The following is a 20787-nucleotide window of genomic DNA, read 5'->3' on the forward strand; positions in this document are numbered from 1 at the left end:
CACGAACAGTGTGAAACGGATTGAACTTCATTAGGATACATCAATGTCATGGTTTTATTTGCATATAAATATCTATACCATCTTGTATTTTATATCTGTATAATTATACTTAAAGACTGTGTATGGTACAGCAGTACAGCTGCCCGGGTGCAGTTATAGCCTTTCTTGAACGAAGTCGATTTCAATCTGGCCCAACTATCACGAAAACAATTGCATAATGTAAAACTCATTTACGGGTTTGAGACTGTTTTAAAATTACGTAGTCAAGTAAGTACGACTTCAGTTCTTCTAACGTATATTTATACTCGTGCCCTTTGTAACATCGTTCACAATGCTACACAACTGTATCAGTTGCTTCTGAAGAGCACTGAATTGTTTCAAAGACACATAATCTTTTCGACATGTATTGTTGTTTATATCTACAAAAACGAAAATCAATTAATGCTTGCAAATTAGACCCCTTGAACACTTCATATCAACCTTTATACGAAACAGCTCTGTTCAACAGCAGCCTACACAAACAAACACATAAATATTTGAATGTAAACAACTTTTTACGTTTACAAATTCTTGCAAAATGACAAATTGCGTTTATATTTGTTCTTAAACCTTATGCAATCATCTGCCACTTTGATATATTAGATACGGTTTCGCCAGGCGGTTTGCCAGGCCGCCGGCGACTTCTTTTTATTTTCTTATATGCATTCGTAACATGCTCATACCTTTATTCTGTGTGCATTATAAAGATTGCGAAAATTGAATAAAAAGGCGAAGGACATTGAATTGATTTTTCATTAAGGTATGTTTAATCCTGGAAGCAAAAACATGCTTACTATTCTATAGGGCTTTCCAAAGGACTGAATGTTATCATATAAATAAAAACGGCAGTAAATTAAGTTGATTAAACATTAGCACTCTATACATCTCAATTGCATACGACTTACCGCTCAACAAACACAAAAAAAGGTAAATGTCAAGGAAAGTTTAAACGACATCCGTGTCTGCATCGGGCTGGCACGTTCCGTTACGGTAAACGTGCAAATGACAAAATGCATATCCGCATATCCGCATTAGTTGACCAATGATTACAAACGGATCAGGTGGGTGTTTGTTTTTGTACAAATAAATGATATATAAAGCAAAATAGAATGAAAGATGATGTTTATGTCATATGCTGGATTTAGAATGTAAGTCAATTTATGTTTGTTGTTTTCGGTATATCATTGCTTTATTATTTAGTCCATTCATTTCAAAAGCATATATTTTATATGGATGCTAGTCATTGTTTATTTTATAACACGCTGTGTTTAGCTGAAACAAAACAGATATATTCTTAAACAGTTAATTTTTCTTTTTGTTTAGTTAAAACGTTGCTAAACAATGTCTCTACCGACTGTGTTAATAAGTGCGGTTCTAGCGTTGGTGCTAACAAGCGTTTATGCCGCTCCAAGTCCGCCTCTCGACTGTGCGGCAGCAGCCTGCTTGATTCCAGATTGTCCTGAAGGGGAGGTTATAACAAATACCGACTCCTGCTGCCCGATATGCAGACCTTTCTGTAAGTTGTTTACACTGTTAACACTAGTACAGTGATTTTACATTTATCTTTTCTTTCTTTTTTATCAAACTTACGTGTAAGTTTTTGTCGATTAAAACTGTACCTAAAACTATTTAATATTGTTAACAAACTGACAAATAGATATAGAGGATATTTGTTTATTTCAGTGTAAGATCGTATTTTATTTCACGAGTGTCATGGAAAAAACATATTTTCACGAGTGGCGAAGCCACGAGTGAAAATGTAGTTTTTTTATGATCACGAGTGAAATTAAATACGATCTTACACTGAAATAAACAAATTTTCTGTTTCTTTTATGCTTATTTTCGGAGTTTTATTTGTTTTTTTTATTTATTTCTGAATTACCCTCTTTTTTGAAAAGGGTGGGCTTTACGCCGCTACCCGTGGGGCGCCCCTCATGCATAATTATAGCTGTCAACTATTTTACTTTCGGTTTGCTGAGAAATAGTTCTCTGCTATTCATTCTTATAGCTTAATATTCGCTCGTTTTGTATTGCAAAGCTTTATGAACAGTAAAAATGAGGTATTAATAGGGAACAAATGTTCCAAAAAATAATGAAAACACTTTTTATTTTAACCAAATTACTACGCCGCTATTTATAGAATGAAAATTTGGAAGGTCAAATGTGTTAGCAAAACAAATGAGGATACTCATTGGATTTTAACCATTCTTCTTAGTTTAAGACTGCATATACGCGTGTTTTTTAGTAAGTTAATATAGTCATCTTACTGTCAGAGACCAGTCTGTTTCGCTTTAAAATGTTTGTTTTCCAGAAGAGTAAATGCCACGCTAGTTTGTTGACACATTTTGAGATGTGGGTGGGGTAAAAAATATCGGATCTATCTGTAAATTGTTGTGTGAATTCTCCAGGAAGCTCATTTTACGTACTACAACGGTTAACAGTTCAAAATACATTTGATCGATGCTATAAAAATTTATTTATGTTCGAACAGTTGTTTTTGTCTGTAATTTGTTTGGAATGAAAGCAAATGTTCGAACATTCAGCTTCAAAGATCAGTAAAATGTTTGATAAACGGGATAACCGGTAATAAACGGTAAGTTGTTAATTTCCAATTATATATTTATTTAAATTTATAAAATATTTCTTTATTTTTTTTAACCTTTTTTGACATAATTTACTGAAGTCCAGTGTTTTGTTTTGACCAAGACAAGTACATGTTACAACAAAGGAATTTAAAAGTAGTTCTGAAAATTGATATTTTCACTCCTTATTTTGCAGTGAAAATATCAAATTGATATTTTCACTGTTGTTATTTCACTGTTAAAACCCCATATTTCATCGTAAAGCATGAAAGAAATATTTTTTCATGAGGAAACCTTTTTAATATTCTTATCATAATATTGAGACAAAATATGGAAATGATTAATAAAGGAAACTTTTATGTAATATATTAATTATAAGTATGTTTAAATTAAAACATACTGAAAGATGGAATGTAATCTGATGTTAAACTGTTTGGTACAATAGCCAAGAGCAGTAATGAACCAAGCTATGGCACCGACAGTTGTTTTCTTACCTTGGATGTAGTTTGTAGTTATAATGGATACCCTCCAAATTTATCGTTCTTAGCTTAAATAATAAATGTTTGTATGTGTTGCAGTATCCTATCAAAGTTTGTCACTTAAGTTTAAAATTAATTGACGTTAGAAATAGAATATTTGTCAATACTCTTGATTTGAATAATTCAGATAGGTAGTGAACTTGAAAGATATAATGTATGTTTTTGGATGCATGGCTTGTCCCTTTAGTTTACATTGTATTATTGATAATGCAAAATAATTTTTGATAATAGTCAAAACGTTGTGTCCTCAACACACCAATGTATTGTAGACAAGAAGTGCTTCCACACCGACGGAAAGACCTACGCACACGGCGAAACTTTTAAGGATAAATGTAACAGTTGCGTTTGTAGAGACGGCAGTGTAGCCTGCACAAAGATCGGCTGTATCGGTATGTATCCAGACTTCACATTCATAGTTTGAAAGCATTTTGTTAATTTGCACTATGAAACAATACGATGTTGTATCTTCTAATATTGTGAGACCAAACAACATGCAAATAAATGCTTATGTTGAAATAAAACATGTGCTAAACGTTCTATGTCTTTCGAAAATAGTTAATGTTAGTCCTTAGACTTGTGTCCTTGTGACTCTAGTAAATAGTTAATGTTAGTCCTTGGCCTTGTGTCCTTGTGACTCTAGTAAATAGTTAATGTTAGTCCATGGTCGTATGTCATTGTGACTCTAGTAAAAGCTAATGTTAGTCCTTAGCCTTATGTCCTAGTGACTCTTGTAAATAGTTAATGTTAGTCCTTAGTCTTGTGTCCTTGTGACTCTAGTATATAGTTAGTGTTAGTCCTTAGCCTTATGTCCTTGTGACTCTAGTAAATAGATAATGTTAGTCCTTAGCTTGATGTCCTTGTGACTTTAGTAAATAATTAATGTTAGTCCTTAGTCTTATGTCCTTGTGACTCTAGTAAATAGTTAGTGTTAGTCCTTAGTCTTATGTCCTTGCGACTCTAGTAAATGGTTAATGTTAGTCCTTAGTCTTATTTCCTTGTGACTCTAGAAAATAGTTAATGTTAGTCCTTAGTCCTTTTGCCTTGTGACTCTAGTAAATAGTTAATGTTAGTCCTTAGTCTTATGTCCTTGTGACTCTTGTAAAAGCTAATGTTAGTCCTTAGTCTTATGTCCTTGTGACTCTACTAAATAGCTAATGTTAGTCCTTAGCCTTGTGTCCTTGTGACTCTAGTAAATAGTTAATGTTAGTCCTTAGTCTTGTGTCCTTGTGACTCTAGTGTATAGTTAGTGTTAGTCCTTAGCCTTATGTCCTTGTGACTTTAGTAAATAGTTAATGTTAGTCCTTAGTCTTATGTCCTTGCGACTCTAGTAAATAGCTAATATTAGTCCTTAGTCTTATGTCCTTGTGACTCTACTAAATAGCTAATGTTAGTCCTTAGCCTTGTGTCCTTGTGACTCTAGTAAATAGTAAACGTTAGTCCTCAGTCTTGTTTCCTTGTGACTCTAGTGTATAGTTAGTGTTAGTCCTTAGCTTTATGTCCTTGTGACTTTAGTAAATAGTTAATGTTAGTCATTAGTCTTATGTCCTTGTGACGTTAGTAAATAATTAGTGTTAGTCCTTAGTCTTATGTCCTTGTGACTCTAGTAAATAGTTAGTGTTAGTCCTTAGTCTTATGTCCTTTTGACGCTAGTAAATAGCTAATGTTAGTCCTTAGCCTTATGTCCTTTTGACTCCAGTAAATAGTTAATGTTAGTCCTTAGTCTTGTGTCCTTGTGACTCTAGTATATAGTTAGTGTTAGTCCTTAGCCTTATGTCCTTGTGACTCTAGTAAATAGATAATGTTAGTCCTTAGCTTTATGTCCTTGTGACTTTAGTAAATAGTTAATGTTAGTCCTAAGTCTTGTGTTCTTGTGACTCTAGTATATAGTTAATGTTAGTCCTTAGTCTTGTGTCCTTGTGACTCTAGTAAATAGTTAATGTTAGTCCTAAGTCTTGTGTTCTTGTGACTCTAGTAAATAGTTAGTGTTAGTCCTTAGTCTTATGTCCTTGTGACTCTAGTAAATAGTTAATGTTAGTCCTAAGTCTTGTGTTCTTGTGACTCTAGTAAATAGTTAGCGTTAGTCCTTAGTCTTATGTCCTTTTGACTCTAGTAAATAGCTAATGTTAGTCCTTAGCCTTATGTCCTTGTGACTCTAGTAAATAGTTAATGTTAGTCCTTAGTCTTGTGTCCTTGTGACTCTAGTAAATAGTTAATGTTAGTCCTTAGTCTTATGTCCTTTTGACTCTAGTAAATAGTTAGTGTTAGTCCTTAGCCTTATGTCCTTGTGACTCTATAGTAAATAGTTAATGTTAGTCCTTAGTCTTGTGTCCTTGTGACTCTAGTAAATGGTTAATGTTAGTCATTAGTCTTATTTCCTTGTGACTCTAGTAAATAGTTAATGTTAGTCCTTAGCCTTATGTCCTTGTGACTCTTGTAAATAGTTAATGTTAGTCCTTGGTCTTGTGTCCTTGTGACTCTAGTAAATAGTTAGTGTTAGTCCTTAGTCTTGTGTCCTTGTGACTCTAGTAAATAGTTAGTGTTAGTCCTTAGTCCTATTGCCTTGTGACTCTAGTAAATAGTTAATGTTAGTCCTTAGCCTTATGTCCTTGTGACTCTTGTAAATAGTTAATGTTAGTCCTTGGTCTTGTGTCCTTGTGACTCTAGTAAATAGATAATGTTAGTCCTTAGCTTTATGTCCTTGTGACTTTAGTAAATAGTTAATGTTAGTCCTAAGTCTTGTGTTCTTGTGACTCTAGTATATAGTTAATGTTAGTCCTTAGTCTTGTGTCCTTGTGACTCTAGTAAATAGTTAATGTTAGTCCTAAGTCTTGTGTTCTTGTGACTCTAGTATATAGTTAGTGTTAGTCCTTAGTCTTATGTCCTTGTGACTCTAGTAAATAGTTAATGTTAGTCCTAAGTCTTGTGTTCTTGTGACTCTAGTAAATAGTTAGCGTTAGTCCTTAGTCTTATGTCCTTTTGACTCTAGTAAATAGCTAATGTTAGTCCTTAGCCTTATGTCCTTGTGACTCTAGTAAATAGTTAATGTTAGTCCTTAGTCTTGTGTCCTTGTGACTCTAGTAAATAGTTAATGTTAGTCCTTAGTCTTATGTCCTTTTGACTCTAGTAAATAGTTAGTGTTAGTCCTTAGCCTTATGTCCTTGTGACTCTATAGTACATAGTTAATGTTAGTCCTTAGTCTTGTGTCCTTGTGACTCTAGTAAATGGTTAATGTTAGTCATTAGTCTTATTTCCTTGTGACTCTAGTAAATAGTTAATGTTAGTCCTTAGCCTTATGTCCTTGTGACTCTTGTAAATAGTTAATGTTAGTCCTTGGTCTTGTGTCCTTGTGACTCTAGTAAATAGTTAGTGTTAGTCCTTAGTCTTGTGTCCTTGTGACTCTAGTAAATAGTTAGTGTTAGTCCTTAGTCCTATTGCCTTGTGACTCTAGTAAATAGTTAATGTTAGTCCTTAGCCTTATGTCCTTGTGACTCTTGTAAATAGTTAATGTTAGTCCTTGGTCTTGTGTCCTTGTGACTCTAGTAAATAGTTAGTGTTAGTCCTTAGTCTTGTGTCCTTGTGACTCTAGTAAATAGTTAGTGTTAGTCCTTAGTCTTATGTCCTTGTTACTCTAGTAAATGGTTAATGTTAGTCCTTAATCTTATGTCCTTGTGACTCTAGTAAATAGCTAATGTTAGTCCTTAGCCTTATGTCCTTGTGACTCTTGTAAATAGTTAATGTTAGTCCTAAGTCTTGTGTTCTTGTGACTCTAGTAAATAGTTAATGTTAGTCCTTAGTCTAATGTCCTTGTGACTCTAGTAAATAGATAATGTTAGTCCTTAGCTTTATGTCCTTGTGACTTTAGTAAATAGTTAATGTTAGTCCTTAGTCTTATGTCCTTGTGACGTTAGTAAATAGTTAGTGTTAGTCCTTAGTCTTATGTCCTTGTGACTCTAGTAAATGGTTAATGTTAGACCTTAGTCTTATGTCCTTGTGACTTTAGTAAATAGTTAATGTTAGACCTTAGTCTTATGTCCTTGTGATTCTAGTAAATATTTAGTGTTAGTCCTTAGGCTTATGTCCTTGTGATTCTAGTAAATAGTGATTGTTAGTCCTTAGTCTTATGTCCTTGTGATTCTTATAAATAGTTAATGTTAGACCTTAGTCTTATGTCCTTGTGATTCTAGTAAATAGTTAATGTTAGTCCTTAGTCTTATGTCCTTGTGACTTTAGTAAATAGTTAATGTTAGACCTTAGTCTTATGTCCTTGTGATTCTAGTAAATAGTTAGTGTTAGACCTTAGTCTTATGTCCTTGTGTCTCTAGTAAATAGTTAATGTTAGTCCTTAGTCTTATGTCCTTGTGACTTTAGTAAATAGTTAATGTTAGACCTTAGTCTTATGTCCTTGCGACTCTAGTAAATAGCTAATATTAGTCCTTAGTCTTATGTCCTTGTGACTCTAGTAAATAGTTAATGTTAGTCCTTAGCCTTATGTCCTTGTGACTCTTGTAAATAGTTAATGTTAGTCCTTGGTCTTGTGTCCTTGTGACTCTTGTAAAAGCTAATGTTAGTCCTTAGCTTGATGTCCTTGTGACTTTAGTAAATAATTAATGTTAGTCCTTAGTCTTATGTCCTTGTGACTCTAGTAAATAGTTAGTGTTAGTCCTTAGTCTTATGTCCTTGCGACTCTAGTAAATGGTTAATGTTAGTCCTTAGTCTTATTTCCTTGTGACTCTAGTAAATAGTTAATGTTAGTCCTTAGTCCTATTGCCTTGTGACTCTAGTAAATAGTTAATGTTAGTTCTTAGTCTTATGTCCTTGTGACTCTTGTAAAAGCTAATGTCAGTCCTTAGTCTTATGTCCTGTGACTCTACTAAATAGCTAATGTTAGTCCTTAGCCTTGTGTCCTTGTGACTCTAGTAAATAGTTAATGTTAGTCCTTAGTCTTGTGTCCTTGTGACTCTAGTGTATAGTTAGTGTTAGTCCTTAGCCTTATGTCCTTGTGACTTTAGTAAATAGTTAATGTTAGTCCTTAGTCTTATGTCCTTGCGACTCTAGTAAATAGCTAATATTAGTCCTTAGTCTTATGTCCTTGTGACTCTACTAAATAGCTAATGTTAGTCCTTAGCCTTGTGTCCTTGTGACTCTAGTAAATAGTAAACGTTAGTCCTCAGTCTTGTTTCCTTGTGACTCTAGTGTATAGTTAGTGTTAGTCCTTAGTCTTATGTCCTTGTGACTCTATTAAATAGTTAGTGTTAGTCCTTAGTCTTATGTCCTTGTGACGTTAGTAAATAATTAGTGTTAGTCCTTAGTCTTATGTCCTTGTGACTCTAGTAAATAGTTAGTGTTAGTCCTTAGTCTTATGTCCTTGTGACTCTAGTAAATTGCTAATGTAAGTCCGTAGCCTTATGTCCTTGTGACTCTAGTAAATAGTAAATGTTAGTCCTAAGTCTTGTGTTCTTGTGACTCTAGTAAATAGTTAGTGTTAGTCCTTAGTATTATGTCCTTTTGACTCTAGTAAATAGCTAATGTTAGTCCTTAGCCTTATGTCCTTTTGACTCTAGTAAATAGTTAATGTTAGTCCTTAGTCTTGTGTCCTTTTGACTCTAGTAAATAGTTAGTGTTAGTCCTTAGCCTTATGTCCTTGTGACTCTATAGTAAATAGTTAATGTTAGTCCTTAGTCTTGTGTCCTTGTGACTCTAGTAAATGGTTAATGTTAGTCATTAGTCTTATTTCCTTGTGACTCTAGTAAATAGTTAATGTTAGTCCTTAGCCTTATGTCCTTGTGACTTTAGTAAATAGTTAATGTTAGACCTTAGTCTTATGTCCTTGTGATTCTAGTAAATAGTTAGTGTTAGACCTTAGACTTATGTCCTTGTGTCTCTAGTAAATAGTTAATGTTAGTCCTGAGTCTTATGTCCTTGTGACTTTAGTAAATAGTTAATGTTAGACCTTAGTCTTATGTCCTTGCGACTCTAGTAAATAGCTAATATTAGTCCTTAGTCTTATGTCCTTGTGATTCTAGTAAATAGTTAGTGTTAGTCCTTAGCCTTATGTCCTTGTGACTCTTGTAAAAGCTAATGTTAGTCCTTAGCCTTGTGTCCTTGTGACTCTTGTAAAAGCTAATGTTAGTCCTTAGCTTGATGTCCTTGTGACTTTAGTAAATAATTAATGTTAGTCCTTAGTCTTATGTCCTTGTGACTCTAGTAAATAATTAGTGTTAGTCCTTAGTCTTATGTCCTTGCGACTCTAGTAAATGGTTAATGTTAGTCCTTAGTCTTATTTCCTTGTGACTCTAGTAAATAGTTAATGTTAGTCCTTAGTCCTATTGCCTTGTGACTCTAGTAAATAGTTAATGTTAGTCCTTAGTCTTATGTCCTTGTGACTCTTGTAAAAGCTAATGTCAGTCCTTAGTCTTATGTCCTGTGACTCTACTAAATAGCTAATGTTAGTCCTTAGCCTTGTGTCCTTGTGACTCTAGTAAATAGTTAATGTTAGTCCTTAGTCTTGTGTCCTTGTGACTCTAGTGTATAGTTAGTGTTAGTCCTTAGCCTTATGTCCTTGTGACTTTAGTAAATAGTTAATGTTAGTCCTTAGTCTTATGTCCTTGCGACTCTAGTAAATAGCTAATATTAGTCCTTAGTCTTATGTCCTTGTGACTCTACTAAATAGCTAATGTTAGTCCTTAGCCTTGTGTCCTTGTGACTCTAGTAAATAGTAAACGTTAGTCCTCAGTCTTGTTTCCTTGTGACTCTAGTGTATAGTTAGTGTTAGTCCTTAGCTTTATGTCCTTGTGACTTTAGTAAATAGTTAATGTTAGTCATTAGTCTTATGTCCTTGTGACGTTAGTAAATAATTAGTGTTAGTCCTTAGTCTTATGTCCTTGTGACTCTAGTAAATAGTTAGTGTTAGTCCTTAGTCTTATGTCCTTGTGACTCTAGTAAATTGCTAATGTAAGTCCGTAGCCTTATGTCCTTGTGACTCTAGTAAATAGTAAATGTTAGTCCTAAGTCTTGTGTTCTTGTGACTCTAGTAAATAGTTAGTGTTAGTCCTTAGTATTATGTCCTTTTGACTCTAGTAAATAGCTAATGTTAGTCCTTAGCCTTATGTCCTTTTGACTCTAGTAAATAGTTAATGTTAGTCCTTAGTCTTGTGTCCTTTTGACTCTAGTAAATAGTTAGTGTTAGTCCTTAGCCTTATGTCCTTGTGACTCTATAGTAAATAGTTAATGTTAGTCCTTAGTCTTGTGTCCTTGTGACTCTAGTAAATGGTTAATGTTAGTCATTAGTCTTATTTCCTTGTGACTCTAGTAAATAGTTAATGTTAGTCCTTAGCCTTATGTCCTTGTGACTCTTGTAAATAGTTAATGTTAGTCCTTGGTCTTGTGTCCTTGTGACTCTAGTAAATAGTTAGTGTTAGTCCTTAGTCTTGTGTCCTTGTGACTCTAGTAAATAGTTAGTGTTAGTCCTTAGTCCTATTGCCTTGTGACTCTAGTAAATAGTTAATGTTAGTCCTTAGCCTTATGTCCTTGTGACTCTTGTAAATAGTTAATGTTAGTCCTTGGTCTTGTGTCCTTGTGACTCTAGTAAATAGTTAGTGTTAGTCCTTAGTCTTGTGTCCTTGTGACTCTAGTAAATAGTTAGTGTTAGTCCTTAGTCTTATGTCCTTGTGACTCTAGTAAATAGCTAATGTTAGTCCTTAGCCTTATGTCCTTGTGACTCTAGTAAATAGTTAATGTTAGTCCTTAGTCTTGTGTCCTTGTGACTCTAGTAAATAGTTAGTGTTAGTCCTTAGTCTTGTGTCCTTGTGACTCTAGTAAATAGTTAGTGTTAGTCCTTAGTCTTATGTCCTTGTGACTCTAGTAAATGGTTAATGTTAGTCCTTAGTCTTGTGTCCTTGTGACTCTAGTTAATAGTTAGTGTTAGTCCTTAATCTTATGTCCTTGTGACTCTAGTAAATAGCTAATGTTAGTCCTTAGCCTTATGTCCTTGTGACTCTTGTAAATAGTTAATGTTAGTCCTAAGTCTTGTGTTCTTGTGACTCTAGTAAATAGTTAATGTTAGTCCTTAGTCTAATGTCCTTGTGACTCTAGTAAATAGATAATGTTAGTCCTTAGCTTTATGTCCTTGTGACTTTAGTAAATAGTTAATGTTAGTCCTTAGTCTTATGTCCTTGTGACGTTAGTAAATAGTTAGTGTTAGTCCTTAGTCTTATGTCCTTGTGACTCTAGTAAATGGTTAATGTTAGACCTTAGTCTTATGTCCTTGTGTCTCTAGTAAATAGTTAATGTTAGTCCTTAGTCTTATGTCCTTGTGACTTTAGTAAATAGTTAATGTTAGACCTTAGTCTTATGTCCTTGTGATTCTAGTAAATAGTTAGTGTTAGTCCTTAGCCTTATGTCCTTGTGATTCTAGTAAATAGTTTATGTTAGTCCTTAGTCTTATGTCCTTGTGATTCTAGTAAATAGTTAATGTTAGACCTTAGTCTTATGTCCTTGTGATTCTAGTAAATAGTTAATGTTAGTCCTTAGTCTTATGTCCTTGTGACTTTAGTAAATAGTTAATGTTAGACCTTAGTCTTATGTCCTTGTGATTCTAGTAAATAGTTAGTGTTAGACCTTAGTCTTATGTCCTTGTGTCTCTAGTAAATAGTTAATGTTAGTCCTTAGTCTTATGTCCGTGTGACTTTAGTAAATAGTTAATGTTAGACCTTAGTCTTATGTCCTTGCGACTCTAGTAAATAGCTAATATTAGTCCTTATTCTTATGTCCTTGTGATTCTAGTTAATAGTTAGTGTTAGTCCTTAGCCTTATATCCTTGTGACTCTTGTAAAAGCTAATGTTAGTCCTTAGCCTTGTGTCCTTGTGACTCTTGTAAAAGCTAATGTTAGTCCTTAGTCTTATGTCCTTGTGACTCTAGTAAATGGTTAATGTTAGTCCTTAGTCTTATTTCCTTGTGACTCTAGTAAATAGTTAGTGTTAGTCCTTAGTCTTATATCCTTTTCACTCTTGTAAAAACTTAATGTCGGTCCTTAGCCTTGTGTCCTTTTGTCTATAGTAAATAGATAATGTAAGTTCTTAGCCTCGTGTCCTTGTGACTCTTGTAAAAGCTAATGTTAGTCCTTAGCCTTGTGGCCTTGTGACTCTAGTAAAAGCTAATGTTAGTCCTTAGTCTTATGGCCTTGTGACTCTAGTAAATGGTTAATGTTAGTCCTTAGTCTTATTTCCTTTTGACTCTAGTAAATAGTTAATGTTAGTCCTTAGTCCTATTGCCTTGTGACTCTAGTAAATAGTTAATGTTAGTCCTTAGTCTTATGTCCTTGTGACTCTTGTAAAAGCTAATGTTAGTCCTTAGTCTTATTTCATTGTGACTCTAGTAAATAGTTAATGTTAGTCCTTAGTCTTGTGTCCTTGTGACTCTAGTGTATAGTTAGTGTTAGTCCTTAGCCTTATGTCCTTGTGACTTTAGTAAATAGTTAATGTTAGTCCTTAGTCTTATGTCCTTGCGACTCTAGTAAATAGCTAATATTAGTCCTTAGTCTTATGTCCTTGTGACTCTACTAAATAGCTAATGTTAGTCCTTAGCCTTATGTCCTTGTGACTCTTGTAAAAGTTAATGTTAGTCCTTAGCCTTGTGTCCTTGTGACTCTACTAAATAGTTAGTGTTAGTCCTTAGTCTTATATCCTTTTCACTCTTGTAAAAACCTAATGTCGGTCCTTAGCCTTGTGTCCTTTTGTCTATAGTAAATAGATAATGTAAGTTCTTAGCCTCGTGTCCTTGTGACTCTAGTAAACGTTAATGCTAGTCTTTAGTCTTGTGGCCTTGTGACTCTAGTAAACGTTAATGCTAATCTTTAGCCTTGTGGCCTTGTGACTCTAGTAAATAGTTAATGTTAGTCCTAAGTCTTATGTCATTGTGACTCTAATGAATATTTAATGTTAGTCCTTAGCTTTGTGTCCTTGTAGCTCTATGTAAAAGGTTAATGTTAGTTCTTAGTCTTGTGTCCTTGTGACTCTTATAAATAGTCTATGTTAGTCTTTAGCGTGTGCTCCTTAAAATGGGACTCTCGTTTAACTTTGCTTTATTTGTACAACTTATATTAAAATTACAGCAAAAGCATGAGAGTCCCCTAAGCCCTGGATTTTTTTGTACCATTTAGCAATACATGGTAGTATCTTCTGAAGTTGTTGACCAAAAGAATTGTGAAACTAAATATTTCAGTAAGAATAAAACATGGGTTTTACGTCTCTTATGTCTCTCGTAAATAGTAGCCTTTAGGGATTACCCTTGTGACTGTTAAAAAGGGGCTCTCGTAAAACGTTTTGGCAACTGTGCTTGTAGTAATCATTGTACAATTTATTTCAAAACTACAGCAAAAGCAGGAGAGTGCCCTACTCCGTGGCCTTTCGGAAAGTGTACGAGTATTCACATGTGCACGGGCGACTGGGAGTGTCCGAATGAACAGAAATGTTGTAGAAACGGCTGTGGAAAGGTGTGCAGAATTCCTATAAGTAAGTTAGTGCATTGATCATCATCCAACTATTTGCTATTAAACTTTAAATGATGAATATCATAAGTATACAGTTTATGTAGACACTGATTTGATTTTCGTTCACCTGAGCATATAGAGCTCAAGGTAAGCTTTTCCTATCGCCCACCGTCCGTCGTCCTTCGGTCTGCAGTCTGTTGTCTGTCAATGATTGCTCCAATCGACATCTCCTAAAAAAAGGTATTGAAACAAAAATACATCTTACTTTATGACTTGTACAACTTGCATTCGGCCTAAACATATTGCTTTCTCTTTGTACGTTTCGCTCTATTACGGCCTTAATTTTCTAAAAAAAGTTTTTAAAAACTCAAAACGGTGACGAGTTGCCTCTGGGAGTTTGCCGTCCTCTTCCGTATAACTTTACGAACTTGCGCCCTCTGTTGTCAAAAACGGTGCTGTTTTACATTCTGCTCCGTGGCAGTGGCATGTTACAAAGTGCCTTTTTACATGTGCCTTTCGGTCGCAAGGAGACAGTTTCTAAATGGTTTGTGACAGATTATATTAACTAAACTGAGCATAAGATGTAAATGCAAGAAAGCAAAATGTACTAGTCGGAACTGAAGATGCTATTTTGCTTCCATATAAACCGCTTGCCAATTTCGACAAAACTTCACTCTTATGTTTCTTGAATTGTGCTTTTTCAAAAAAATCCAAAACAGAGAATTCCATGAAAAACTTTTGGCAACCGAAAGGAAAAACTTAAAAAAAATATTTTTGACAAAAAAACATGAGATATTTAGCTTAGATATTTGGTGTGTTACAGGGTTTACAGGTACCTTACCAAGTTTGTTCAAATCATGGCCCTGCCCCGGGGGTCACAAGGGTCTGACATACAGGGAAATCTTTGAAAATATTCTTGTTTGAAACCGCTAGGCTCAGACTTTTGATATTTTGTATGAAACATCATATAAAAGTCCTTTATTAAGTTTGTTCAAAACAAAACTTGACCCGCCGCAGGGATCACAAGGCTCATATAGACTGTTATAAGAACAAACTTGGTTTTCTGGCTACCGCAATGGTAAGCGCCCTCGAATTTCACAAAGGCGTGTTGGGTTTGTGGTCACCTAGCCGGACAAGTGATTTTCCTCCGGGTACTCCGGCCTCCCTCACAACACAATACCACACTCTCGCGTTACCTCGTGCCAACAAGAGTGATTGATATAATATTGTACTTACTTGTTTCCTTATCGATTTAAAACGAATAAGTTTAAACTTATACTAACAACTTTGAAAGTCTACTTGTCTTGAAATGCGAGGCCCAGACCCTTGATAGTTTGTATGTAGCATCATACAGTCATCCTCTACCAAGTTTGTTCAATTTGTGCCCTGGGGACATAACCTGCCACGTCCCAGGGTTGACAAGGTTACTATAGATCTAGACTTATAGGGAAATATTTGAAAATCTTTTTGTCTGAATTGGCTAGGCCCAAACCCTTGATATTGTGTATGTATCATCACATAGTGATCCTCTATTTAGTTTGTTTAAATCGTACCCCTTGGGTTATAAGTTTCTTATAGACTTCTATAAGATAAACCATGAAAATTTTCTTGTCTGGAACGTCTTGGCCCAGACTATTTATATTTTTTTATGTAGCATCCATGCTCCTGAGTTCAAAGCTGGCCAAAACCCATTTTACCTACCTTCTTATTTTTTGACTCTACAACATTGGAATCTGGACCATGTGTACAGTTTTGAAAACAATATCAATAATTTCATTGGATGACATTGACTGTGACTTTTTGACCGTCTTTCTTATTTTTCAAATTTCAGCAATGTAATTTGGACCATGTGTACAGTTTTGAAAGCAAATATCAATGTTGTGCTTGTGTGGCGAAGTTTATTTTTCCCTTATTCATTTGGCACCACACTTGCCACACTGGAGTTGAGAGATACAAAGACATAAAGTTTTTCCAAGCTTTTATGAATTCTTTAATTAACACAAAGTTACTATAAATTTATGATTTAAATTTATTCACAAATAGAGATAGTTAGCAATAATCCGATTTTGTTTTTATATTAAATAAGGATTGTTCACATGTTATTTCCAAAATAACCTGCTGTAATGTAAGTCCGGAAAGATCCAATGTTAATTTATCTCTATCGAATAAAAATCGCACGGCTTTATATACTAAGTATTAGGGCTTGAAATACACGAGAATTCCGAGTTACACGGTATCCCGTTTTAAAGGAGCAGACATCGGCGGTGCAAAGGCACAGTTAAAACACACCAGCGGTGCTACTCAATAATGTAAACTTTAGCGGTGCAATGACGTATAGTAAAAGTTTAACAAGTGATAATATACAGTGTGTGTATACCACGTAATGAATTATGTCATATATGCTACTTCGGAAGGCTACATTTTGCTTAAAATAAAGACTTAAAACAAAGACAACTTTTATTTTACTACACAATTTTAAATGAAACAAAGGGCAGTCTATGCAGCTTAAAAACCCCGCATTCGTGTTTTTACCAGAGTTTGATAAGGTGATTAGTTTCACTTCGACAAACCTGTTTCCGAAATAATGTTTTAACAGTGCTCCGTCAGACGGCCGTTTTGTGAAATTGTTTGTAGAAGTTTTTAAAGAAACTAAACTTTCATTCAAACTCTGGCAAAAGACCGAAGACGGGGCTCCGTTAGCGGCGTAGCCTGCGCTATGTTTCATTTAAAATGGTGAAGAAAAAGGGAACTTATCTTTGTTAAAAGTCTTCAGTCGAAGCAAAATATTGCCTTCCGAAGTAGCATTTATGACGCAATTTGTCACGTGGTATACATACACACTGATATAGAACAAGGATTACGGAGCGAGTACATCTTTATAAGAATTACATACACTATCGTTAACAAATTTAGTTATATGCAATATTAACATTAAGTAAATTACAATTTATATGGTATTTTTATTTAAACATGTGATTTAACAAGTTTAACAATTATTCATATCGTCAATGTCATCATCGCGTCAGTTCGCGGCAGCTTGTATGACCTTGATTGTGACATTTTGATCTATTTTCTTATTTTCGAAGCAGCAGAAATGACATGTGGACCGTGGGTATAGTTTAAAAGCAAGTATCAGAGTTGGCCTCGGATGACATACTGTGACATGTTGACTATCTTTCTTATTATTGAAGCTACTGCAATGCAATTTAGAGCATGCGAACATTTTTGAAAACAAATACCAATGTTATGCTTTTATGACATTGACTATTTGACCTATTTGACCTATTTGCTTAATTCTGAAACTTCAACAATGGAAAGGTTTTGCAAACAAATATCAATAATGTCCTCGGATTAGCTATACCTTTTCACATACTTTGTACTTTTATTTTTCAAAGTACAGAATGAAATTAAGACCATGTGAACAGTTTTGAAAGCGAATATAAATGTTGTGCTTGGATGACCTTAACTACTTCAACATTTGACAATACTCGATCATAATTGAATCCCTTGTTGCATTGCCATAAACCAATGAACTCTTCTTTCTTTAAAAACAACAACAACGTTTTAACGGTTTCACTCAGATGAGCCATTTAGGGCAATCATGGTCCTGTTGTGTTAAGGAATATCTTTTTTTTTATCATTTTAGCCACAACGACTCACAGATGCTACCGAAGAGGCGTTTGGTATAATGATGGTAAGAACCACATTTTTTTCTGTATCAATAGAATCAATAGAATTTTAAATTGATCTTTGGATATTGTTTTAATTCTATTATTTAGTCCACACCTCTGAAAAATCAGCCATTTGTACGGTTTTTATTTAATGTTTCCTGCATTGTATAACGACGTAAGAATCAATATTAGAACGCTTATTTATAGTCTCATTTTGTAAACAGTCTGATAAACTCGCATTGTATATTATAAAATAAACCAATAGCTAGAAAATTTAAAACCTCTAAAATTGTTGCTTATATATTTGCTATATAGCTTTACGGTATATGTTTTAAATCATATTATAGGGGAAACTTTACCATCCAAAACATCCGACCCATGCCTGCAATGTAGGTGTCAACGTGGAGTCATAACGTGCGAGCCCGTGATGTGTCTAGCCTGTGTAGGAATCAAGCGCCCAGGCACGTGTTGTCCTGAATGCGGTATCGTCCCCTGGAAAGCCGGTACCGTTTAAGCCCCTCTGCTGTAGTAGACTTGCAGAGCTAAATAAAGTAAACAGAAAGTGGAAAGTCATAGAACTGGTTTGTTTAAGAAATGTGTTTTTGTGATCGAAATGAATTTGTCATACATTAAATGAAGAATGGTTGTGTTGGATATTTATTACCCTTTAAAAAGATTATCTGATTGAGGCAGTATTTTCCCGCTTATATAAATATGGAATATACACTAAATAACGATATACATGTTTGTGATTGACGTTGTGTGTTAAATATGTGGTAAATAATGTCGCGGTAAGGTTGACATAAGTATTCAAGGCCTACACCTGGCACTTTTCGAGAGGTTGGTTATCTTGGTTAAAAGCCACACAGAGAAGGGTTTTTGATCTTACGCTTACATGTATTTACTTTCTTCAGTTATTTAAGTTAATACGTTAAACAAACACGTATCACGGCACATTCACCAGCTTATTTCAAGCTGAGGAAATGGTAAACAACTGAGTCCAAAGTAAAGTCAAACACTGTTTATTCACTATTACCATTAAACATGGCAAATGGGGTTGTAAAGTTAAACAAAACAGATCGTTTGTATTTATACATGGAGATAGTCCTCCAATTTTTTCTTCTTCTACTTCATCGTCTTCATCGTATTCTTCGTCTTTTCTTGTTCTTGTTCTTCTTGTTCTTCTTCTTCTTCTTTCGACGGATTTTCTGTTGGACACTATATGAAATGATTATACAATTGTAGCTTTTCAGTTGTTTGAACTTATTACAGTTCTATCTTAAATCTCGTTTAATTTTGACAGTGAAAACTAGCCATATTCTCACGTTTTATATACAATGTATATGTTGTTGCGCTGATAATGCAGATGTAATTGGGCGTCAACGACGTGCTCCGCTTTCCTTTAACTGTTATACTTTGAAATACTGTTTCTAAGGAAAAGCACAATGCATTGAGCCTTTATTTCCGAATTTAAGAGAGTAAACATATTTGGCCCTTGAAATCTAAACAATTGTTAACTCTTCATCGTATCAAACTTCTATCTAAACAGTGTACATAATTCTGGGAGCAACCCTCGTATGATAAATCGACGTGTTTACCCTGGTACATGAGATGCATGAGGTTTATACACCTAAGTCACATATTTTCTTTCTAGAAGAGGTACGCTGTATTAAAATACAATTTAGTGAATATTACTAACTGAACAACACAGTGTATAAAAAGGAGTGATATGATTTTCATGCAACAGTGTACTTCTAATTTAATTATTTGCGTATAAAGGTTTCAGTAATCAATTGTCAACAACGTCAAAGTTAAAGGTATTCACGGAAACATCCGCGTTCGTGTAAAAACGCACTGTTTATGGTAAACATGTACAATTTCAAAATTCATCCGCTTTGTTTACTAATCCAATTAACGAATGATGTTGGTTAAACGTGTTTGTGTCAGGTTGCATGTGTAGTCCAGGATACGGACTCGATCAAACGTATATAAAACGGAAAAATCACTTTTGTTTATTTACAACTCTGTTCACAGGCCGTAAAAATCGAATACAAAAATCTTTGGAGTGGCCTCAAACTGTCAATACTTGAGAAGAGGTAATGTAAAGTCATGCATTTTTAATACACTTAGATGGTTTCATTACTAATAAAATTATACTAGGATATATGAACATTGCTTTCATCCTTCGAGTTTATTCCTAGTTTAAAGTAAATTAAACCCGATATTGGCTGAGGACGTTTTGACTATTTATTGTAGGTAATATAAGGCATGGTATTTAAGCCAACACATTTCCTTTTTCTGCGCAAGTATCTATACTTTTCTATTCACATTGGTTCCTCAACAATATTTATTTAATTCGTTCTTCAATTCGTACACCTTATACTGCATACCACCACACGTTCCATTTTGTAAACAAGACGCATTATCTTTTTTATCATGTCATGTCAATAACTAGATCTCACTATACCTCGTCACGTTAAACATTATGTCATGTAAATATACATCTGAGCACATGCATTTCATTCAAATAGTTGTTTTGCAAATAGGGACAACAGAAAAAAGTTAGTAAACGACACTCAAAATATTGTTTGAAAATAATACACAATAATAAAACAATTAGACCCGAGGCAAGTGCGAGTGCAAGTCCTATCAATTTAAATTGCAGGATAAGAATGAAACCACACAACGATCCGTTTATATCCAACATTGTCTTTGCTTAACTGTTGGCCCTGTTAAATAGTGTGTCCTCCAACACAATACTGATCAATGAACACTGTCAAGATAACTATGCCAGGGCCTGTGTCGTGAAACTGCTGAGTCCTATGATTTTGGTGTTTATATTTGTTCGGCCGTAAGGTGTCCGTCACTTTAGTTTCAGCAGTCAACGCAATTCATTGCGTATGAGGCTATTTGTATTGTGAATGGTTTAACGAACCCGAACTCCTGTCACTCTATCCCCGTCCCTGCAAACCCATATCGATGCCGATGTTCTGAGCGTCTCTGAACCTTCCCGGCGCAGTGCTAGTCCCGTATGGCCTCCCGTCAAAGACCAAAACGATTCTGTATCCCGATGATTGGAAAACTAACTGTCTGTGCTATGAGCAAACGATACGCAATGCTTCGTTGACCATACACTGCTACGCTGTCGCTGGGTGTTTGCTCAACATAGATCGCAATGCTCTAATGGTTAGAACAGTCCATGCAACAGTTGAACAGTAGCATTGGCTAGTAATTTCACTTCGCTCGTGCAAACGCATAACATATTCTGCCTCGAATGCGGACAAGCTCTTCTGTATCTGGATTCTGGGTCCCTTAATATATACGGCTCGTGAATAACCATTTTTTTCTACTTACTTTTCTACTTTTCTTCTAATTTACATAAAAGTATATAGCACATTTACATCAATTGTGATTGCTTAATCGACTAAAACAAACACGAAAGATGCTAAATGCATTCTATACTACCTTA

The 20787-nt window shown here is 34.6% G+C and overlaps 1 protein-coding gene across 2 annotated transcripts; it reads left to right on the plus strand.

Annotated features, from left to right (window-relative positions):
* The first annotated feature begins 996 nt into the window (after positions 1-996).
* On the plus strand, positions 997-17964 carry LOC128233554 (kielin/chordin-like protein). Of its 2 annotated transcripts, none has more exons than XM_052947278.1 (6): positions 997-1100; positions 1363-1555; positions 3430-3549; positions 13532-13669; positions 17294-17341; positions 17666-17964. In XM_052947278.1, exons 2-6 carry the CDS (start codon positions 1381-1383, stop codon positions 17830-17832), a joined length of 648 nt encoding a protein of 215 aa, XP_052803238.1. In that variant the 5' UTR covers positions 997-1100; positions 1363-1380; the 3' UTR covers positions 17833-17964. The 2 variants fall into 2 exon arrangements, with proteins under 2 accessions (XP_052803238.1, XP_052803237.1); XM_052947277.1 differs by having other exon boundaries at positions 1037-1187.
* The last annotated feature ends 2823 nt before the right edge of the window (positions 17965-20787 follow it).

The sequence above is a fragment of the Mya arenaria genome, chromosome 5 (assembly GCF_026914265.1).
Source record: "Mya arenaria isolate MELC-2E11 chromosome 5, ASM2691426v1".
Taxonomy (NCBI): Eukaryota; Metazoa; Mollusca; class Bivalvia; order Myida; family Myidae; genus Mya; species Mya arenaria.